The sequence below is a fragment of the Chenopodium quinoa genome, unplaced genomic scaffold (assembly GCF_001683475.1).
Source record: "Chenopodium quinoa cultivar QQ74 unplaced genomic scaffold, ASM168347v1, whole genome shotgun sequence".
Classification (NCBI taxonomy): domain Eukaryota; kingdom Viridiplantae; phylum Streptophyta; class Magnoliopsida; order Caryophyllales; family Amaranthaceae; genus Chenopodium; species Chenopodium quinoa.
Window position 1 is genome coordinate 1,330,363 of NW_018744167.1, and position 19,501 is coordinate 1,349,863.

The 19,501-nt window shown below is 34.6% G+C and overlaps 1 protein-coding gene across 1 annotated transcript; it reads left to right on the top strand.

Annotated features, from left to right (window-relative positions):
• Positions 1 to 10,464: 10,464 nt before the first annotated feature.
• Positions 10,465 to 17,850, top strand: LOC110693821 (nucleobase-ascorbate transporter 3-like). The gene is given in 15 exon segments (XM_021870972.1): positions 10,465 to 11,021; positions 13,094 to 13,191; positions 13,304 to 13,480; positions 14,317 to 14,417; positions 14,566 to 14,641; positions 14,729 to 14,788; positions 14,890 to 15,074; positions 15,209 to 15,305; positions 15,487 to 15,573; positions 15,661 to 15,719; positions 16,232 to 16,323; positions 16,420 to 16,497; positions 16,623 to 16,783; positions 17,153 to 17,261; positions 17,264 to 17,850. Coding segments are annotated over 15 exon segments (1,686 nt in total). The 5' UTR covers positions 10,465 to 10,825; the 3' UTR covers positions 17,374 to 17,850.
• Positions 17,851 to 19,501: the final 1,651 nt, after the last annotated feature.

Consider the following 19,501-nt stretch of genomic DNA (forward strand, 5'->3'; position numbering starts at 1 on the left):
CATAAATCAAAAACTAATCAAGCTTTGCTTGATCTTTCCTTTTAAGTTTCCAAAAAAGATAAAAGCCAATCTGTCAAGCTTCAAACAAAATGAACAGAAAATAGAATTTCATATAGCTGATTCACCACCCTCCTTAGCAATGCATTGATTAGTTTAATCAGAGACAATTTAATGGCAGCACAAGATTTGATACTACAACTGTAGAGCTAAAAGATTACCAGATCATATGAATTTACATAACAGATAAAACAGCAATACGTACAAGTATAGAGGTGTAGCAACAACTAATTTAAGAGCTAAAACCAATAACACAATATCAAGCTATTTCCAAATCTTCGCAAAATCAAATTCCAAGGGATCGGAATTGCAAAATCAGACTGAAATCTTCCTTGAACATTAACAAACACTTCATTAATTTTAGCTTAAAGAGAGAAGAGGGAAAGAAATACCGTGCATGTGGCAGTGAAGAGAGGAGCGGTAGTCTTAAATCTCTTCTTAGCTATAATCTGAAATCCTAGAAATCGAAGCGCCGTACAAGATAACGCGACCACCGTCACCACCACCATCACCTCCATAAACCCTTGAATACAATAGTCGATGATGATTACAAATCCTTTTTTACAAATCAATCACCTAAAATCAAAAATATGAAAATAAAACAAAAGCCAAGAGGCAAACCCTAGATTGTAAAATCGATAGTCAGTGATGATTTAAAAGAAAAAAAAAACAATTTACCCAAAGCTGATTCAATGGAGAACAAAAGGCTCAAAAGCCGTTTCAGGGAAGAGCTTAATGTACGGCTTCAATGGAGAATTCAAAATACAACTTGAATGGAAGGGATTCAGAGTACTGCTTCATAGGACCAGAGAGTAAAGGATTCAGAGTATTGCTTCAATGGACTTCAATGGATGACGGGTTCTCGAGGATGGAGAAGGCAGGTTGCAAAATTGGAGGTATCCCTAACCAAATGAATTGAAGAAGGGGAATTTGGGGATTTTTCTAATTTGGAGATAAGAAAACAGCGGGGGTTAAAATATTTGGGCACTTTAATTTAGAATTTCAAAATTTTGGGTATAAAATACGGAGGGGAAGAAAAAAATATTAAAGTTTAGTAGCCGTTGTGTTAGCTCTTGTTGCCGTTGTATTAGCCCAATCTATTGCAACGGCATATAAGGGACCGTTGCAGTAGATATGATATATAATTGACTAATTGTATTAGTTAATCCTACCGTTGCAATAGGCTATCTATTGCGACGCCATTGAATAGGGCGTTGCAATAGCCCATTTTTTGGCGTTGCATTTGACCGAAAATGTAGTAGTGCATGAAAATGAGTGGGAGCCATCACTTGGAAAATAAATCCTAAATCACATATAATCCATGACACTCTAAAGTTTTATCATCTTATTATGAAAGTAATCAGTAATGAAGATGCTAAGATTAGCAAAGTAAATTATAACTAAACCTATGCAATGAGTGAACGATAAAATTCACAATTGCATGAAAGAAATCAAGCATATTAGGTATGGGTGTGATTTCTATAATGTTTTATAAAGAGTGATACTCTTAAAACATTCGGAAAAACCATTTATCATAAGATGAACCATTCAGGTTTTGGAGTAATTTAAAATTTCATGTAATTTTATCACTCCGTTTGTTATTTAATTGTGGTTTAGAATTAAATAATGAGTCAATTCGATTCTTGGAATATTCAAAATTGGGTATCAAGATCAGTCTTGGTAAGGAAACACATATTAAGTGAACGTTGAATATTATAATCGAAAATTATCCCTAATCGAGGTCATTTAAATTATGGACGATTAATGACCAGTTGAGATTAGTGTGTAGTTTGATTCATAGCACCGTTTCATGTGCTACAAGGACATGATTGTCATGAATCATTTGCACAAGTATTAGTTTAGAACCATACTGGATCGACCTATGAGAATACTTTAAGAGATTAAAAATTGTCATAAGTATACTTCTCATTATGGCTATCGGAACCTATTTCCTCGACCATGAGCATTGTGAGTTCTCTTGTTTGAGTACTAGTCCACTTTGATGTTGTAAAACGTCTGCCGTAATAGGGGATTATAACGGCAACACTCCGGCGGCTAGGTCCTCTCAGTAAGAGGAGCTACATTACAAGACTGGGAATGTCCCCCTACTAAAATAGGGAAGATATCTTTGTTGTATACAAGGCCTCTCGTAGAGCGAGACTGTAAAATGCATGGCCGTGCTCGGATGGATTTTAGAAATCATCTGTTTATTGACAGTCGGACTCAGAATCGAGAAACACTTCTGGATGTAATAAGGATGACATAATAATCTTACCTTATAGTTCATGAAGAGACATTAAGCGACATAGGAAAAAGGTTGTACACTAAATGCGCACTTGTCCGAAAGGACAAGTGGGAGATTGAAAGGAATGGTGTCCTTCGAACAAGTGTACTATTCCGTTAGTGGGTTCAGAATTATTAGAAAGCTAATATATTCAGTAAGGTCAAGTGATCGGAATGCCTAGGTGGAGGCCGCTTCCGATCATTAATATTAATGCATAATTAATATTGCATCTTAATCTTGACTAAACCCTTCGGGTCACACCCTTAGCAGTAAACGAACCGACTCGACGAATTAATTCGGAAGAAATTAATCCGTTGCCCGAGTATTAAATATTTAGACGTCGGAAATTCGAGCTTAGAGCGTCGATACCGAGCGTCGGAAGTTGAGTCAAAAATAGTAAATGACGAGACATGAAATAATAATAAATCGACAATATTTTCCAAAATACCCCTAGCATCGGAATGCCCCGAGCATCCAAGTGCTAGGGGCATTATGTGCTAAGCATTGGTGGCTAGCATGCGCACCAAGCCAAAGGGTGGCTGGGGCATGCTAGCGCACCAACGCTAGGTAGCCACAGCTGCAAGTGCAAACAACAGCCCGCACAAGATGTGCGTGGCTTGCTGGACACAAGCAGCAACAGACCGCACGAGCGTGCGCGGCTTGCTAGCTGCAAGCAGCAGCATCCCGCATCACTTTGGTGCGGGTGGTGGGTCGTGTGCAATAGGGGAAGCAAATAAAGGGAGGGAAAAGGTGAGGGACATGTGTCAAGGAGAGAATGGAGTGGGGAGCAAGTATGGTCCCCTACTCTCCAAGTGGTCCTCACTTCCCTTTATGTATAATAGTGACACTTGTAGATTTATTATTAGTTTGCTTATTTATTTTAATTTATCTTTAAAATAAATTGTGGAATTTCATGACTCCCACATTGATGGGATAAAAATTCCCACTCTCCCTCTTGCCTATAAATACCCATCTTGGGTTTTTGGGAAGAGTGCTTGAGTAGGAGTTCAATAAAGCATTGCATTAGCAAAAACTCTTAAACTCACATAATATTCGGGTTTTGGTTGGACTTCGCTAACCTCGAGGTAACGGAACTAAAATTCGCTAGTAGTTTTTGCGGGTGGACTTTCGTTGGAGGCTCTCGTGTTAACGGGGCTAAGCTTTCAAGTAAGAGCCCGACTTTGAGGGCGAAGCATGCGTCAAAGGTAAATTCCGATTTTATCCTTTTATGTTTATTTGTTATGCTTTATGGTATTATTAATTGCGAGTGTTTCTTTGGGTCGGGGTTGTTTCCGCGGTAAGTTGGACTTACCAAACCTCAGCACATACATCATATTATGCTATACTAAAACAAACCAAACTAACATTACATTATGTTAAACTAAACTAATATACTTATAAAAAACTAAACTAAATTAAAGTACATTATATTAAAATAAACTAAACTAAACTACATTATATTATAATAAACTAAACTAAACTACGCTATGTTAAACAAAACTAAACCAAAGTAACATACATACATTATAATAGGGTTTGTAATGCGACTAACCTTTAGATATGCACTTCTTTTTGACAGTTAAACCACTTAATTGTACAAATCCTACAAAAAATTTTAAGAAATAATTAAAATAAAAAATGGTTTATTTTTTAACAAAATTAAATTGAAATAAAAAAATATAAAATAAAAGGGGGGGAGTAGGAGAACTTATTGGAATTTTCAGCCGGCTACAATGGAGGTGGTTCAGTCACGGTGAGGGAAGGGAGGAGGCCGGAAGATGCTTGTGGTGGTTAGGGTTACCCAGGTCAGATTTTAATTTTTTTTTTCAAAAAAATAGGAACACTAACCTAGCCTTGGCAAGGGCGTCACCGACAACTACTGATGAATAAAAAGTTATACCGCAAGTGCACGGTGTCTGTTGTTAGCAGAGACTTAGCAAATACGGGTCGAATCTCACAGGGAGACAGGTTCTATTAGTTTTTGCCCAATTATTATAATCTATTTCAATAAACTAAGAGTGGTTTGAAGATTAATTAACTAAAGTATGACAATAAAAAAAATAAGGTTGCTCTCAGATAAATTAAAGTCTAGGGCATACATTCGGTCCACCATGCTTATACCAATCCAAGAAATGCAAACAATCCATTAATAAACAAACTAGGTCGAATAATTAAAGCACTTATTAATCCGAAGGTCGGGAATTAACACTTACGAATTAACATATGTAGTTCGGTCGCTAAAATAATCAAATTCGCCAATTGTAATTAAGCCTCTAAAAATATGATCTTTCAATTCTAATTTTTATTAGATATATAGTCAACTCATGATATTGGCCAATTACATGAATAAAAAAATAAAGAAAAAACCAATTGGAATTATTTAAACCCTAATTCATAAATTTATAAATAATTAAGCACAATTAATCATGGTATAAACATGGCTTCCCTCACTTAGCCCTAGAAAACAACTACTCACTCATGATTGAAATAAACAAAACAAAAATAAACTTGAATTCATAATTAATAAAATAAAGAGCAAAAGATTGAATGAAATACCTCAAAGGATTGAATTATGGAGAATAAAAATCTAGGGTTCAACAATGGAGAGAAAAAAAAATAAAAATAAAAATTAGAAGCTTTTAATCTAGAAAAATAAAGCACAAAATAGGAAAATAAAATCCTATCAAGTATTTATATTAGAATAATCCTAAGTAAAATAAAATAAATAAAATACGGAAATAAAAATAACAAAGGTCGTCTTTTAATTTGTCGTGAGCATTACAATCGACGGAAAGCAATATCCCGCCCGCCAGACCCATCGCCCAATGGATGGACGATGTTCGAGTGATCAAGGGATGCGATGACAACCATCAGCCGATGAATTTCCATCGGTCTAGGCAGATTCCAGAGGTCGTATATAAGGCTAATTCATCGGGCAGCCATCGCCCGATGGCTTGGCGCTTAACTGGCAGATTTGCAAGACCGACTTCGGAAGGATGTAACTCACAATATAGGAATTTTATGAAGGCTTGCAACCTATTAGTAGAAAGATATTCAAGTCTAGTTTCCAACCCAACTTGAATCTCCTCAATCCTATCTGTAGAACTCGAGATATGGCTGAAACAGTATACAAGGGTCCTTTTTGATACTTTGCAAGCCTTTGTTTTCCTTTGTTTCTAACTCAAATTCAATTATGAAAAATGAATATCTATCATTGTGGATGCTATTTTCAATTCCCATGCATATAATCCTGAGAGACAACATCCACGAGCATAAATCCCTCGGTCAATGAACTCAATCCATCTATTTCTATTCAAATATCATTCTAATTAACTCCAAACACTTCGAAAGCGTCCAAGTGTCTATGAAATCACCTGAAACATTAAGAAATACACAAACAAAGCGTAATAGATCGATATATGATGACTTATGCAAATATGACCCTAAAATCGACCAAAAATAATATGCGCCTAAGAACCCTATATAAATATGATTCATCAACTACCACCGCCGTCAAGGGAGGCTCGACGGTGGCAGTCTTTTCCTCTTTCTCCTTCTCCTTTTCTTTCTCTTTCTGTTTCTCTTTCTCTTTCCCCTTCTCCTTCTATCTCTTACTTTCACCCTTCTTTCTCTCTTTTGTTATCGACGGAGGGTCAGAGGGTGAGCGTCGCCGGCGTCAGGGAGGCTGGACGCGCGACGCTTCTTTCACTTTCTCTTTCTGTTTCTGTAGATACCTAAAAATGTCTCCCCAAAACCAAACCCGATGATGAACAAACTTTCACCACCATTATTAATTGGGTTGGTTATTTAATCTTTGGAGTGCTTTATCCATGTTTTCATTCAATACATTTCATAAACCAATCCATTTCCTAGCTCATTTCCCTAAACCATAACTTGTTTTCCTCTTTTCGTAACCGAGAGAAACTGATTTTGTGGCCTAATAATTTTGATCCAATTATTATGTTGTTGGATAGGTCTTGAAATCAGATTTCCAACCATATATCATAAGCCCAATTCCGATTTAAAACGAAAAAGATATGAGCAAAATACTAAACTCGACCCAAAACCGACACCCTTCTACTAAAATGGCCATATCTTAAAATCTACAAATGATTTTGACCTGATTCCAATTGTTTTGGAAAGTAAACTAATATTTCCAGTGATATATTATATGCCTTATTCTGAGTTATGGATCAAACGTTATGATAATTTCAAAAACGCGTAAAAAACTGGAATTACCGCGCACAGTGTAAAAACACCGTGTCACGGAAAAATCTGACGTGGCACGGTACGTGGTGCTATGACACGGTGCATGGTGCCGTGACACAGTAATTCCCAACGTGTCAAGGTGCTTTTTTCATGTTTTTTCCGAGTGAAAATCCACCGTGTCACGAGAATAGTTGCCGCGCCACGGGATTTTGCACCGCGTCACGGTACAATTTCCTGTGTCACGATGCCCATTTCATGACACGGGGTTGTTCCATATATTCTCCGTGTAAACTCTTCACGCGTTTTTATCTTTCGTAAGTTAATTATTTCCCGTGTCAATCCAGATTGCACCGCGTCACACTAAACTGTGTAGTGTCACGGCAGTGTTTTTTAGGGTTTTTATCTTTTCTAGGGTTCCATGTGATCCCCTAATCATTGCCTCTATAAATACCCCCCTCCTTTCTACAATTCGAGGCATCAAATCATTCTCTCTTCCTTTCTTTTACACCAAAAATCATTATCTTCTCTCTCTTTCTCATATTCCAAGCCTTAAACCTATATTCTAAATTACATCATTCTTCCCTTAAGCACTCCAAGGAGTCCATACTTAATCCGAGGTTCCGTCCTTAAACCAAGGCGTGAAAGGTATAAATAACTGAGGGTTTGGATCAAATCAACTCTACATTTATTTATTTTAATTTTCATCTGATTTATATTTTTTATTGAAGTTATTAACAATTTATTCATGATGTAGCAATTTTAAGGAACACGCGGAATGTGAGTAATTAATTAATTTAATTACTTATTTTATTTTTATATTGCTAGTATCATGATTAGGTTAATTTATATTTGATTTGACCAACGTTATTATTGTTAAATTGCTTCCAATATTGATATTTATTTTATTTATTGATCACCATATTGCATGTTTAAAGGGAATATGTAATTGAAAATCACGACTAATAAGATAATTTGGACGACCGATTTAGGTTCCTTTTTAATCTTATTGTTTAATCAAGTGATCACAATATTTTAGAATTATGTAGTGCATTAATATTCAACCAATTTAGCTTAATAATAGTTTAGAGCAAATTAAATCTTTGTTTGTATGCCTTTGAGATCGCAGGAATCACTTTTCACAATAAGAATCGAGTAGAGGTCAATACAGGCGGTGACTCCATGACTCATTTCGTACCATCATCCCCAATCCTCCTTTCATGGTTCCGAACCATATGGAGTTAGTAATCTCATGGATTATGAATGGGGTGTAACCTTCACATATCAATCGTTGTTGCCTATTGTTGTCCCTTTCTCGTGGTTGCCTTATAATGATCCGTGAACGAATTACAAGTTCCTTAAAAACTTGTTGGCGACTCCCTACTTTCCTTGTCCTTAATCGTATACGTCGGCCCACTTCCTAAGAGTGCCAAGCATATTCACCACATGCTTTAACGTAGGCGCACTTCGAGCAACGCCTACAGTTTCACTCTCTCTTTTTCTTTCCCCCTTTTCTCTCCCGACGTTCCCCGCATCGTTGGGGAACCACTTCGGCGCTGCCGTCTCTCTCTCTCTCCTTTTGTCGTTATTTCCCCCTTTTTTTTAGGTCAAACTGTTTCAATTTGAAAGGGAGTTTTTTTTTTTCAAAAGCTTATATTTTCCAACGGAATTGTCATCAAAACACTAAATCCGTCAGAAATTTTGAAATTTGCGACAGAATTATTCGTCCGTCGCAAGATATTCGTCGCTATTTGGCCTATTTCTAGTAGTGTTATCCCACGTATCCCTAAACAAGCCCACGAACCAACCTAAACCATGGAGTGCGGTTTGCCAATATTTCAATTGTGGGACTTGCTTTTCGCCAACGACGACATATTGGGTGGTTGGGGCTGAGTTCGATTTGTGACGGCGGTAGGTTAGAGGTTGGTATCACTGACCATGGAAGAGTGTTGAGGTTGGGCTCATGACAGGGGTGGTGATTTTATTTTAATTAATCATTTTTTTAAAAAAGAAAATTGTAAAAAAAAAAAAAAACAACTAAGCTATTTTTGGCATTCTATTTTAGGTAAATGGTTATCAAAGGTTGTTTTATTAAGGAATAATCAAAAGCTCGTTTTATTTTTGAAAGAAACTAAAAGGTTATTTTATTCTTGACAATTTTTCCAATAAATTATTCTAAATCACACTTTTACTACTTTGTGAAAATAAATTTTGGGAATTAGATCTATTTCGTTTAGTGAAATTAATTAAATAAAAAAATTATATTATTTCAACAACGAGTGAAAGTTGTTGAATTTTGTTTCTAAGCATGTGTTCTCTTCGTTAATTTTGGTTTTAAGCTTGTATAATTACTATTTTATTTTTAAGCATAGCTAGAATTATTTTCTTTTCAAGCTTTTGAAAATGTTTCTTATTATTATTTTTAAAAAATGATGTTATTTTGTTAAAATTCTATAAAAACACTTCCAATTTAACAAATTTTTTGTTATAAAACTTGCTAATCTTACATTCCAAACTAAATATCAGTGTCCTAATCCACATTCAAAGGTAGTAATTACCATTACTTACTCCCTCCGTCCCCAAAATTTCAACTCTTTTTGGGTTGATTTCGCGGTTATTAAGAACTTAAATAAAAAGAAATAAAAACATATTGGAAAGAAATTTACATGAGGTTTGTAAAAAATTAGAGAGATAAAGTATTAGAAATACAGAAAAAACAAAATTTTATATAGGAAAGCTGATTTTGCACAAATATTGTTGTAAATTGGTGGGTATTTTTAATGCAAATGGGTCGATTATTTTGGGACTAAAATTAGGCCAAAAGGGGTCGAAGTTTAGGGACGGAGGGAATATAACAATATTAATACTCCGTCCCTAAGAGCAAGTTTAGCTCCAAGTCTTAAGACTTGGATGTGACATCATTTTTGGTCGATTATTTTCAATGGGAACCACCAAAAATGATGTCATCAAATTCTTGTTAAGACTCATTAACACTTACACAAATTTATCACTTTAGCCCTAAGACTTAAATATTTGACATATTATATGTAGAAAAGTGTAAAAAAAAAGGAAAATAAAAATAAAAGTGAAGTGGGTGAAGTGGGTTCCAATCTCAAGTATTAAGTTAAGTCTTGAAATTTCAAGACTCAACTTGGGACTTGCTTGAGATTTTTGAAGAAAAATGGGAAAAGTCTTAAGTATAAATCTTAAGACTCAAAATGATGATGTCACCCCAAGTCTTGAGGCTAAACTTGCTCTAAAACTTTGAATGTTCATATTTTAGTCCCTTATGGACATATTTTAGTTCCAAAATATTCACCCCATTTGCCTTTTTCAACAACTATTAATATTAATGTTTTATAAAAATTCCCTCTAATTTGCAACAATATCTGTGCAAATTTAACTATTCCATGTAAATTTTGTTTTCCTATGTGCTTTTATTACTTTTTCTCTCTACTTTTTTGCATACCCAATGTCTATTTACTTTTTCAATGTATTTTAATTATTCTTTTTTGTGTTTATTAATTCCCGTGAAAAATGCTTATAAGGGACTATTAAAAGGGGACGGAGGGAGTATTATTTTTTATTTTCTGATTGATGAAATTTTTTTAATTAAACTCGCTAATCTTACATTCCATACTAGATATCGTTGTCTTGGTCCACATTCAAAGATAGTAATAATCACTACTTAAAAGTTAAAACTATTGTAAATTTGTAATTATTCTAAAAACTTTATTTTTCCAACTTTTGATCATTATAAATTAAATTTGTTCTTGACTTCCTCCTCCTAATAATGTGATTGAGTGAAATGCTTTTTAAGCAGTTATAATGAAATGAAGTAGTCGTACAATCATGGCAAAAGCAAGATTTACCGACGTCTTAAGCTACGGAAAAAGGCAAAAGATATTACTCTATTATTATAAACCCTTTTTTTTAAAAAAAAAAAATTCAAGATATTTTTATAATAACTCCAACAGTACTTACAAGTTCCAACTTCTCGAACTTCGTACAGCCGGGAACTCTCTTCTCTCTTCTCCCTATCTCACACTGTCACACTACCCATGCTTCATTTATCACCCTTCTCTCTCTCTCTCCTCCCTTCATTTTCTCCCCACATTAAACTCCTTAATTAAATATTTAAATACTTAAGTAACTCCTTAATACAAACAAAACAAAACTCAACTCCATTTGAATAAACTGAGTTAACTACATACTCAGCAAACTACTCTCTCTTTCTTGGCTTTCATTGTCGGTGATTCAACCAAAATCATTAAAAAAATGGGCGAAACTCACAACCATGACCATCACAACCATAGCCAAAACAACCACCCACCTCCGCCGTCGCAGCCGATGGCTCCACCACCACCGCAGCCAGGGTCACATCTTCCGATGGGCGCTGCGAGGGGTCCCATCTTTCAGCCTCAAGAACAACTCACCAATCTTCACTATTGCATCCACTCCAACCCCTCTTGGCGTTAGTCTCTCCCTTTCGCTCCCGTCATTGCATGTTCATTAAGGGCTTGTTCGTTATCGCTTTAACTGTGGAAACTGTAAAAATAGTTTCCGCTTTTTTGTTGTCAGTTTTCGAAATCAACATCACTATATTATATAAGTTTGTGTAATTTTTTCTCATGATTTAATCTAAATCAGAGTTGATGATTATAAAACTGACTGTGATACCCAACGAGCCGTTAATTGCTGATTTTAATTCAAAATTTTATGGGTTGTTTTTTTGTTTGTTGTATTGTGTTTGTATTGAAAAACTAAGTTGACTAACTTTTTGAATTAGTATTGAAGTGAAAAGGTTTTGAATTTTCATTTATTATTATTTATTTGTATTGGTTTGAATCTAATTTGATTCGGCTTTTTGGTGATACGATTCCAACTTTTTTTCCTGGGATTCTATAGTAGTATATGTTGAGGGTAGTTGATCAGGTGATACTTTTTGGAAGTGAAGTTTGTGATCTTTTTAGTATCTGTATTAATTAATGAGTATATTGAAATTGGATTAGTTACTTAATTATATGTTTTTTTTTTTTAAAAAGAAAAAATTAGAATTTTTCTTGAAGGGAATGAATAAAGTTTCTTTCTGTGTTAGCTTTTTCCTTTAAATGGTTGTAGACTAATGTTTATTATTTAAGCTGTTTATTAGACGAGGGCTGGACATAAATCGCCTTTTTTCAATATCTTATTCGATTTTTTGGTAGACCAAGCATGTATCTAATGGTAGGCTTGACAAACTGATATTGAGATATCTTAACTCGGCTTGACGAACTGATATAGAGATATCTTAACTCGAAGTTAGGGGGACATGAATACATGATTGAAAGTGTGCCCATGGTAATCGTATCGGATACAAGTTTCATTTCACTGATCAACAGTTGAAGTCCGTGTTATTTGGATTCAACTAGTAGTGTCATGTGTCTCTAATGTCAGACATGACCATTTTATAAAGGTTTTGGTCCAAAAATAAAATGTCATGTGTCGTGTATCTGTATCTGAGATGGGAAAGAATTGGAGTAATGTAGGTGGAAATTGAATGAAAGGTCAAATTAGGAAAATAAGTGAGTTTTGGAGTTTTAATTAATATGTTCCTCTCATAGGTTCAATAGTCTATAGATAGGAAATTGAAGAAATAAAATGGAGAGGACATGATTTCTAATACTAGGCTTTTTTTGGACATACTTTGCTAAATACGGTGTGGCATTTTATCTCCCCAACTTTGTTTGATTCTCAAGGTGCTGGGGGTGTGAATATGTCAGCCACCTAATGTAATACTATAAGATAGAGAACCATTACTCACAAACTTGGGTGGAGAGCGCGAGGAGGATATGAAGAGAGTTTAGATTCAAAAGTGAGAATTCCACCTTGGCAAGCGCTTTGAAGGATTATCATTAATGTCAAATGATAGAGATGCTGTCATTGTTTTGTCTCAATGATAATTGGATATACTCGTGTATTATTCCTATTTGTTGATTTAACATCGTTAAATCCAAAGTCAACTCACAGGTTACTCAATGGTTTTTTGCTGCCCATTTACTGTGGCAGTCTGGCAGGGGATCAAGGGGGCTGGGCATACTCTCTCTACCAGTGGGACATGTTTGTGAAGGTCTATGTTTTAGATTGGTTACATTGTCCGGGAATATAGGTTCTATTTTTGGCCTATATAGCTTTAGAAGATAAATACTACATATAACCTTGCTTGGTAGAGCCTAGGAGAATAATTTTCTTCTGGAGTGTGGACATAGTGGCTGGGGGGTTATAGGCTCTCTTTTGGCCATAGTTATAGTAGAAAAATTCGGTATAATCTTGCTTAGTAGAGTCTGGCGAAAAGTTTAGTTGTGGACAATGAACATGGCTACTATGTTAGTAATCCATGTAATTCGGTGTGATCTCTCATAATTCTTTGTTATGAGTAAGATAATTATTTGTGAATGATTATAATTAAAAGCTTTAGAGGAATGAAATGAAAATAGTATCTTCTACATGCATACTCCACCCTCCCTCTTCTTGCCTTTTTGCTAAAAAGATGCTCAATATTTGCAGACCAAACTTGCATACTGGGTTTTCAACACTACATTGTCATGCTTGGAACAACTATCTTGATCACCAACTCCATTGTGCCTGCTATGGGCGGTAACCGTGTAAGTTCCATTTACCTTGCTAGTTTTAGTTTAAAGTATATGTTGGTATTGTATTGTGCTAAACTTTCAGTTTGTTGCATGAACTTTAATCCTTGTCTTTTCTTTATATTAGGGGGATAAAGCCCGTGTAATCCAATCTTTGCTCTTTATGTCGGGAATAAATACTCTTATTCAGACCTTGATCGGGTCTAGACTCCCTGTGGTGATGGGTCCATCGTATGTGTATCTTATACCCGTTATGACTATCATCCATAGCAATAATTCTGGATATTTTGCTAGTGAACACCAGGTAAGAGGTTATTAATCTCTGTATTTCAGTTAATGTTCAAGATTTTAATTCCTGCTTCTATAAGTCAACAATACAACCCACGTTTTTCTCAAAAAAAAAAAAAAAAAAAAAAGTTAACAATACAATTATACAATGATTAAAAATGCAGCGTTTTCTCAAACCGTTATATATATATATATATTTTAAACTCTAACGCTTCCTTTAAACTTTCTTGAATTTACTCTTGGTTCTCTTTTAAAACTCTCTTCATTTTTCTTGGATGCTCTTTCTTTTTCTCACTTTACTCACCTTTAATTTCAAACTATTTCAAATGATTATCTTGTTATGCTCCTTTCTTAATATCGTACAGTTCCTTATGACACATCATGTTAGTCGACCCCAAATCATTTTGGGACTAAGGCTTTGTTGCTGTTGTTGTAATTGCTAAATATATCTGAGAATATATCTGCTGGATTTGATTGGAATGTTGGATATATTGATAGTTACTATAAAATAGAGCACTTGGACTAGTATGGGAAAGACACCAACTTCCGCGCATAGCTTTTAGCAAAACTGACCTTCAAACGCTTGCAATGAAGATAACCATCAGTAGACAAAAGACTGTAAAGTGATGCAATGTTAAATATCATGAATGTGCTCAATGTATAACATATACGTAGTATTTGCAATATGATTTTGCATATTTACCATTTTCCCAATACTTATTTTGGATCTGAGTTGGCCATCATGCCTATTTATACTTGAGCCATTGGTAATCTACATTTCGTGTACATGTCTAAAAAATTTTAGAAAATTTTTAGACATGCTGAGGCCTTGAAGATTGATTTTTGGTGCAGAGGTTTATCCACAATATAAGGACTGTTCAAGGATCATTGATAGTATCATCTTTTGTCAGCATTATTCTTGGATTTAGCAAAGCATGGGGAAACTTAACGAGGTTGGAAATTGTCTTCCTGTGAAAATACTTCCGTATTTCAATTTACTAGTCTAATGCTCTTATATCACCGATGTGTAATTTTAATTAGATCTTTAGCCAAGATAATTTTTTGATCATCTCTTTGTTTTTTATAATATATCGTTAGCAGGCTTTTTAGTCCAGTAGTCATCGTGCCTGTAGTTTCAGTGGTTGGGCTTGGTCTGTTTGCAAGGGGTTTTCCACAGGTATTGTCCTCTTTTTGGGTTTGAGGAACATTTATTTGAGTTTTAAGGCTTCAAACGTTGCTGATGAGATCTTATGCTTCGTTACAGCTTGCAAATTGTGTGGAGCTGGGCTTACCAATGCTAATTTTGCTAGTTCTCGTTCAACAGGCAATTTTCAGATTGACTGATATCACTCTCTTTCATCATTAAAAGGGTACAAACTGACCTATGCTAAAAAAACATAAGCTTATTGTGCTTTGCTTTTTCAGTATGCAAAACGTATCCACTCAAGAGCGCACTCGATTTTAGAAAGATATGCATTGCTTATTTGCATGGGAATAATTTGGGCTTTTGCGGCTATCTTAACTGCTGGTGGTGTCTATAATAGAGTCAAGGACCAGACAAAGATGAGTTGTCGCACAGATCGCAACTTCCTAGTATCGTCTGCCCCATGGTATGTCCACCGAAGTTTAGGCAGCTATATATATTGCTCTTAGAATTATTTCCCCATTGGTAACTACAATTAGTTCTTGTAAATATTTAGATCCTTTAATTGATCATCTTCTGATATTCGTGGGTAATATCTAGGATAAAAATTCCATACCCTTTCCAGTGGGGTACCCCTATATTCAGTGCAGGCAGTGTATTTGGGATGATGGGTGCTGCACTTGTTGCGTCAGCAGAGGTTTGAACACATTCACATAAAATTTTATAACTTTGCTTGTGTTTTCACGATGCAAGTATTATGATATCAGATTCTGTAGCTGAAAGCTGATCTAAATATGTAGTAATGAGCTGCATTCGGCAGAAGGATGCTGGCATATTTATTTGATCCATCTTAATGAATGATTCATTTTCTGGTGCAGACAACTGGAACATTTTATGCAGCTGCCCGCTTATCTGGTGCTACTCCTCCTCCGGCTCATGTGCTGAGCAGAAGTATAGGGTGGCAGGTTGAGGCTGAGATAATATCTTTATTTTGGCTATTCAGTATGGATTAATATGTACTAATTAAGATTTTCTTTTCTTTTGGTATGCAGGGAATTAGCATGCTACTTGATGGACTATTTGGTACTGTCGTTGGTACAACTGCTTCTGTGTAAGTGTCCTGTATATCCAGTATTCACATGCCATTTTTCTGCTGGCAAGCTGAATCTAGTTTGCAAATTTATAGTGCTATTATAGTGTATAATTTTTCTGCTAGCACTCAGTTTAAAAATGATTCGTTGTGTTATTATATAACCCAATTGATTTCTGTATAAAACTCAGTATTTTGGCCATCTAATAGCAGAAAGTGTTCGGTGAAAAAGAACAGGTGTAATTAAATCTCCTTTTTGAGAAACTTCTTCCCGTGCTAGATAGTTTATTAAGTTTCACTTTTGTTGATGGTAGGACAATTATTTTACACTCTTAAGCTTCAGTGGAAGTAAAACTTAACCCCGCTTTCTCTGCTGTTAAGGTTATTGTTACAAGTTTCTAGACCTCTCAAAATCCTGCCCACAGTATATGAATCTATGCAGGGTTGTTTCTGTTACCTGTGGTAGTTATAGGTTTTTCAGTACCTTCACCAAGCTGCTACATGTCTTACATCTAACTCAACTTTTATTGCAGGGAAAATGTTGGACTTCTTGGACTGACACATGTAGGAAGTAGGAGAGTTGTCCAAGTATCCACAGCTTTCATGATCTTTTTCTCCATATTTGGTGAGCAGTTGTGGCGTACCAGCTACAATCAAAGCTTTAATGAAATTAAATACACATATTTGTTATCTAATCTTCTCTCCCAAATTTCTTTTTCAGGAAAGTTTGGCGCTTTCTTTGCATCAATACCTCTACCAATTTTTGCTGCCATTTATTGCATTTTATATGGAATAGTTGGTTAGTATCTTTTATTTCATTTACCTATTTTTGAACTTTGCACATTTGTTGGTTAAGGCCCTTTATGGTACTTAACAACCAACTAGTTCTTATCAATGTATTCTAATTTAATCACTCCCTTGCAGCTGCCAATGGGATTTCCTTCATTCAATTTACAAACAATAATTCCATGAGGAATATGTATGTTTTGGGGCTGAGCCTTTTCCTTGGTATATCGATACCTTATTACTTTATGAGTTACACCATGTCAGCAAATCATGGACCTGTTAATACTGGTGGTTCATGGGTAAGTTATCTACATCAAGTGATGTTTGCATATGTGTGTCAAAGAATCGAGTATTTATTAAAATGTGATTGGCTGCTTGACAGAGATAGAGAGTAGAAAATATGCAAATTGAAGCTATTACCACAATAATTAGTAACTTGTATAAAAATTCTGTTATGTGAAATTTTTGGAGCTACAGTTTTACCTCTATATGAACTATGTTTATTGTAATAAAATCAAATAAAAATTGAAAGACTTGGTAAAATGAGATTATCATATGGAAAACAGCAGGTTGATCAAAAGAGCAATTGTGTGGACTCTTGTTATCGATAAATGGAGATTTTTTTTTTTTTTTTTTTTTTTCTTATGAATATTTATTTATGTTTGCAGTTTAATGACATACTGAATGCAATTTTCTCATCACCTGCAACGGTGGCCATGATTGTTGGGACGTTGCTTGATATCACACTAGAACCAAGGGATACTGCCCTTGATAGAGGTGTCCATGGTGGATTCCTTTCCAAAACAGAAAGGGTGAGGTGAGAAACGAAGAATTCTATAGTCTTCCTCTCAGAATAAACGAGTTCATGCCCACAAGATTCATCAAGTAATAACATCAAATCTTGCCTTGTAAATTAAGGTTTGGGTTTCATCTTTTGTATCTTTAACTTTTTAACTTCTTTTGTGTATGTGATATAGTAATGATATTCATTGCAACATATAAGAATATGTCAAAATAACTTTTACTGGTAGGTATTGATGTTTGATCCACAGGCGCCTATTCCTTTCTCTTGTAAACGACTGCTAATTCGATTAGTTTAGCACAGTTTTCCTCTCCTAGAAGAACAGTTGTGATTTTGTTTGTGTAAACTGTAAACGATTGCAATGTACTTCGTGTTTATTTAATGTAGCGTAGTTTTTCTCTCCTAGATGAACGCTTTGTGATTTTGTCCTGGTACTGTATTATGATCCTTAATTCCAATGCTTGCATTGTACTTAGTATACCAATATGGTGCAAGCATTCAAGAAAATGTTGCTATGTATCATTTTTTTCTTTTGTGGGCAAAAATTTAGGGCGCATTTGTTAAGCATGAAGTGTAGAAGAAATGCATATTTGTTACGGATTGCAATTATAAATTATCTGGATACTGCCTCCATTTTTAAATACTTGCTCCACTTTTCTTTTTTAGCCGTTTTTAAATACTTGCTCCATTTCCTTATTTGGGAAGCTTTTACGATCAATCAATAACTATATACTAAAAGACACACCAGCAATGACACATGTCAGTTTCTGGTGTGTCCTTAGTATTTTTTTAAAAAAAATATATTTAATAGAAAATTTATTTCAGGAAATTATTTGTAAAATTTAATTACTACTTCGTATATTAATAGAAATGTGTTTGCCTTTTTTTAATATTCACATTCAATTAACTAATTAATATGGAAAATAGAATAGCAAAATATAATCTTTGTAAATATTTTCAAAAAATACAATCTTCTACTATAAGTTTTTATGTGGCAAACATAATATTCGTTTCAAGGATACAATTGAGACAACAAAAATTAATGACTAAAAACGAGATATTACAATATATGATCACTAATAAATATATACGTACATGATTTTTTTTTGTCAATAAAAGTGCATGGCACGGGACCTAACCTAGTATTAAATTAATTTTCTCCCACCTAGTGGACCTAGCGTGATCATATTTTTTTATTTTTATATTCTCTCTCCTCCAATTCTCCTCACTACTTTTGTTTTTTTTTTTTTTATTTACAATTTTTATTCTTCCACTTACCCCACTACCTCCATATTTTATTTCTTTCTCCAATTTTTCCTAAAACTCCACACATGGAGAAATGGAATAAGTTTTTTAAAAAGGAGGGAGTAGTACTTTTTTTTTTTTTTGAATAGAGGGAGTAGTACTTTTTGTGTACTATTATGCATGTAGTGGTAATTTTTACCATTATATACGTTAAATATTTTCTACCAAAATATTTACCACCTATTACTTAGTACATTTTTTATCGTATATATTTACTAAACGCATAGGAATTATTCCCTAACGGTTAATCGAAGAAGTATAAGCAAATAATACCAAAGTCAAACAAGAAGCTATTTTGAAAACAAAGGTAGGACTCGTACTCCGTATGGCCCAGAGTTAAGATATTTTAGATAATCTGTGTTTTTTTTTTTTTTTTTTTAAGATAAGCATGAATGATATGATATGTTGGCTGGGCCCGCAGTCCACTGAGACAATGAGGGCTAGAAATTGTTGCACCACGTATGATATTTGTGCAATCACTTTGCTTTATTCGTCGACATGCGAAAAGACTTGATGTGATTATTTTTTTTGACAAAGAGACTTTATGTGAACTTAATGCTTCTTTATGTGCACAATTTTCTAAGAAGCTTCCAACTCTTTAAAATGTCTTTTTGTAATTTTTAGCAGCCTCTAACTATTCATTTATTATTTTCAACGCGTTATAAGTATTTGGGAAGACCAAATTCAATTCATACTCTACGTTCTGATTAGGACACATTGCCTTATCTCTTACAGTCCAGTACGAGTAGTACTCCGTATTTTGTATCATTAATTCATTACTGTAATATTCCACCATAGAAATTGTGATATATTGGGTGTACGTACACCAAAGGATATTATTTACTCATTTTGATGATTATGACTCATTTTATCATCAAATGAGCAAATAAATATCTTTGGATGTAGTGGG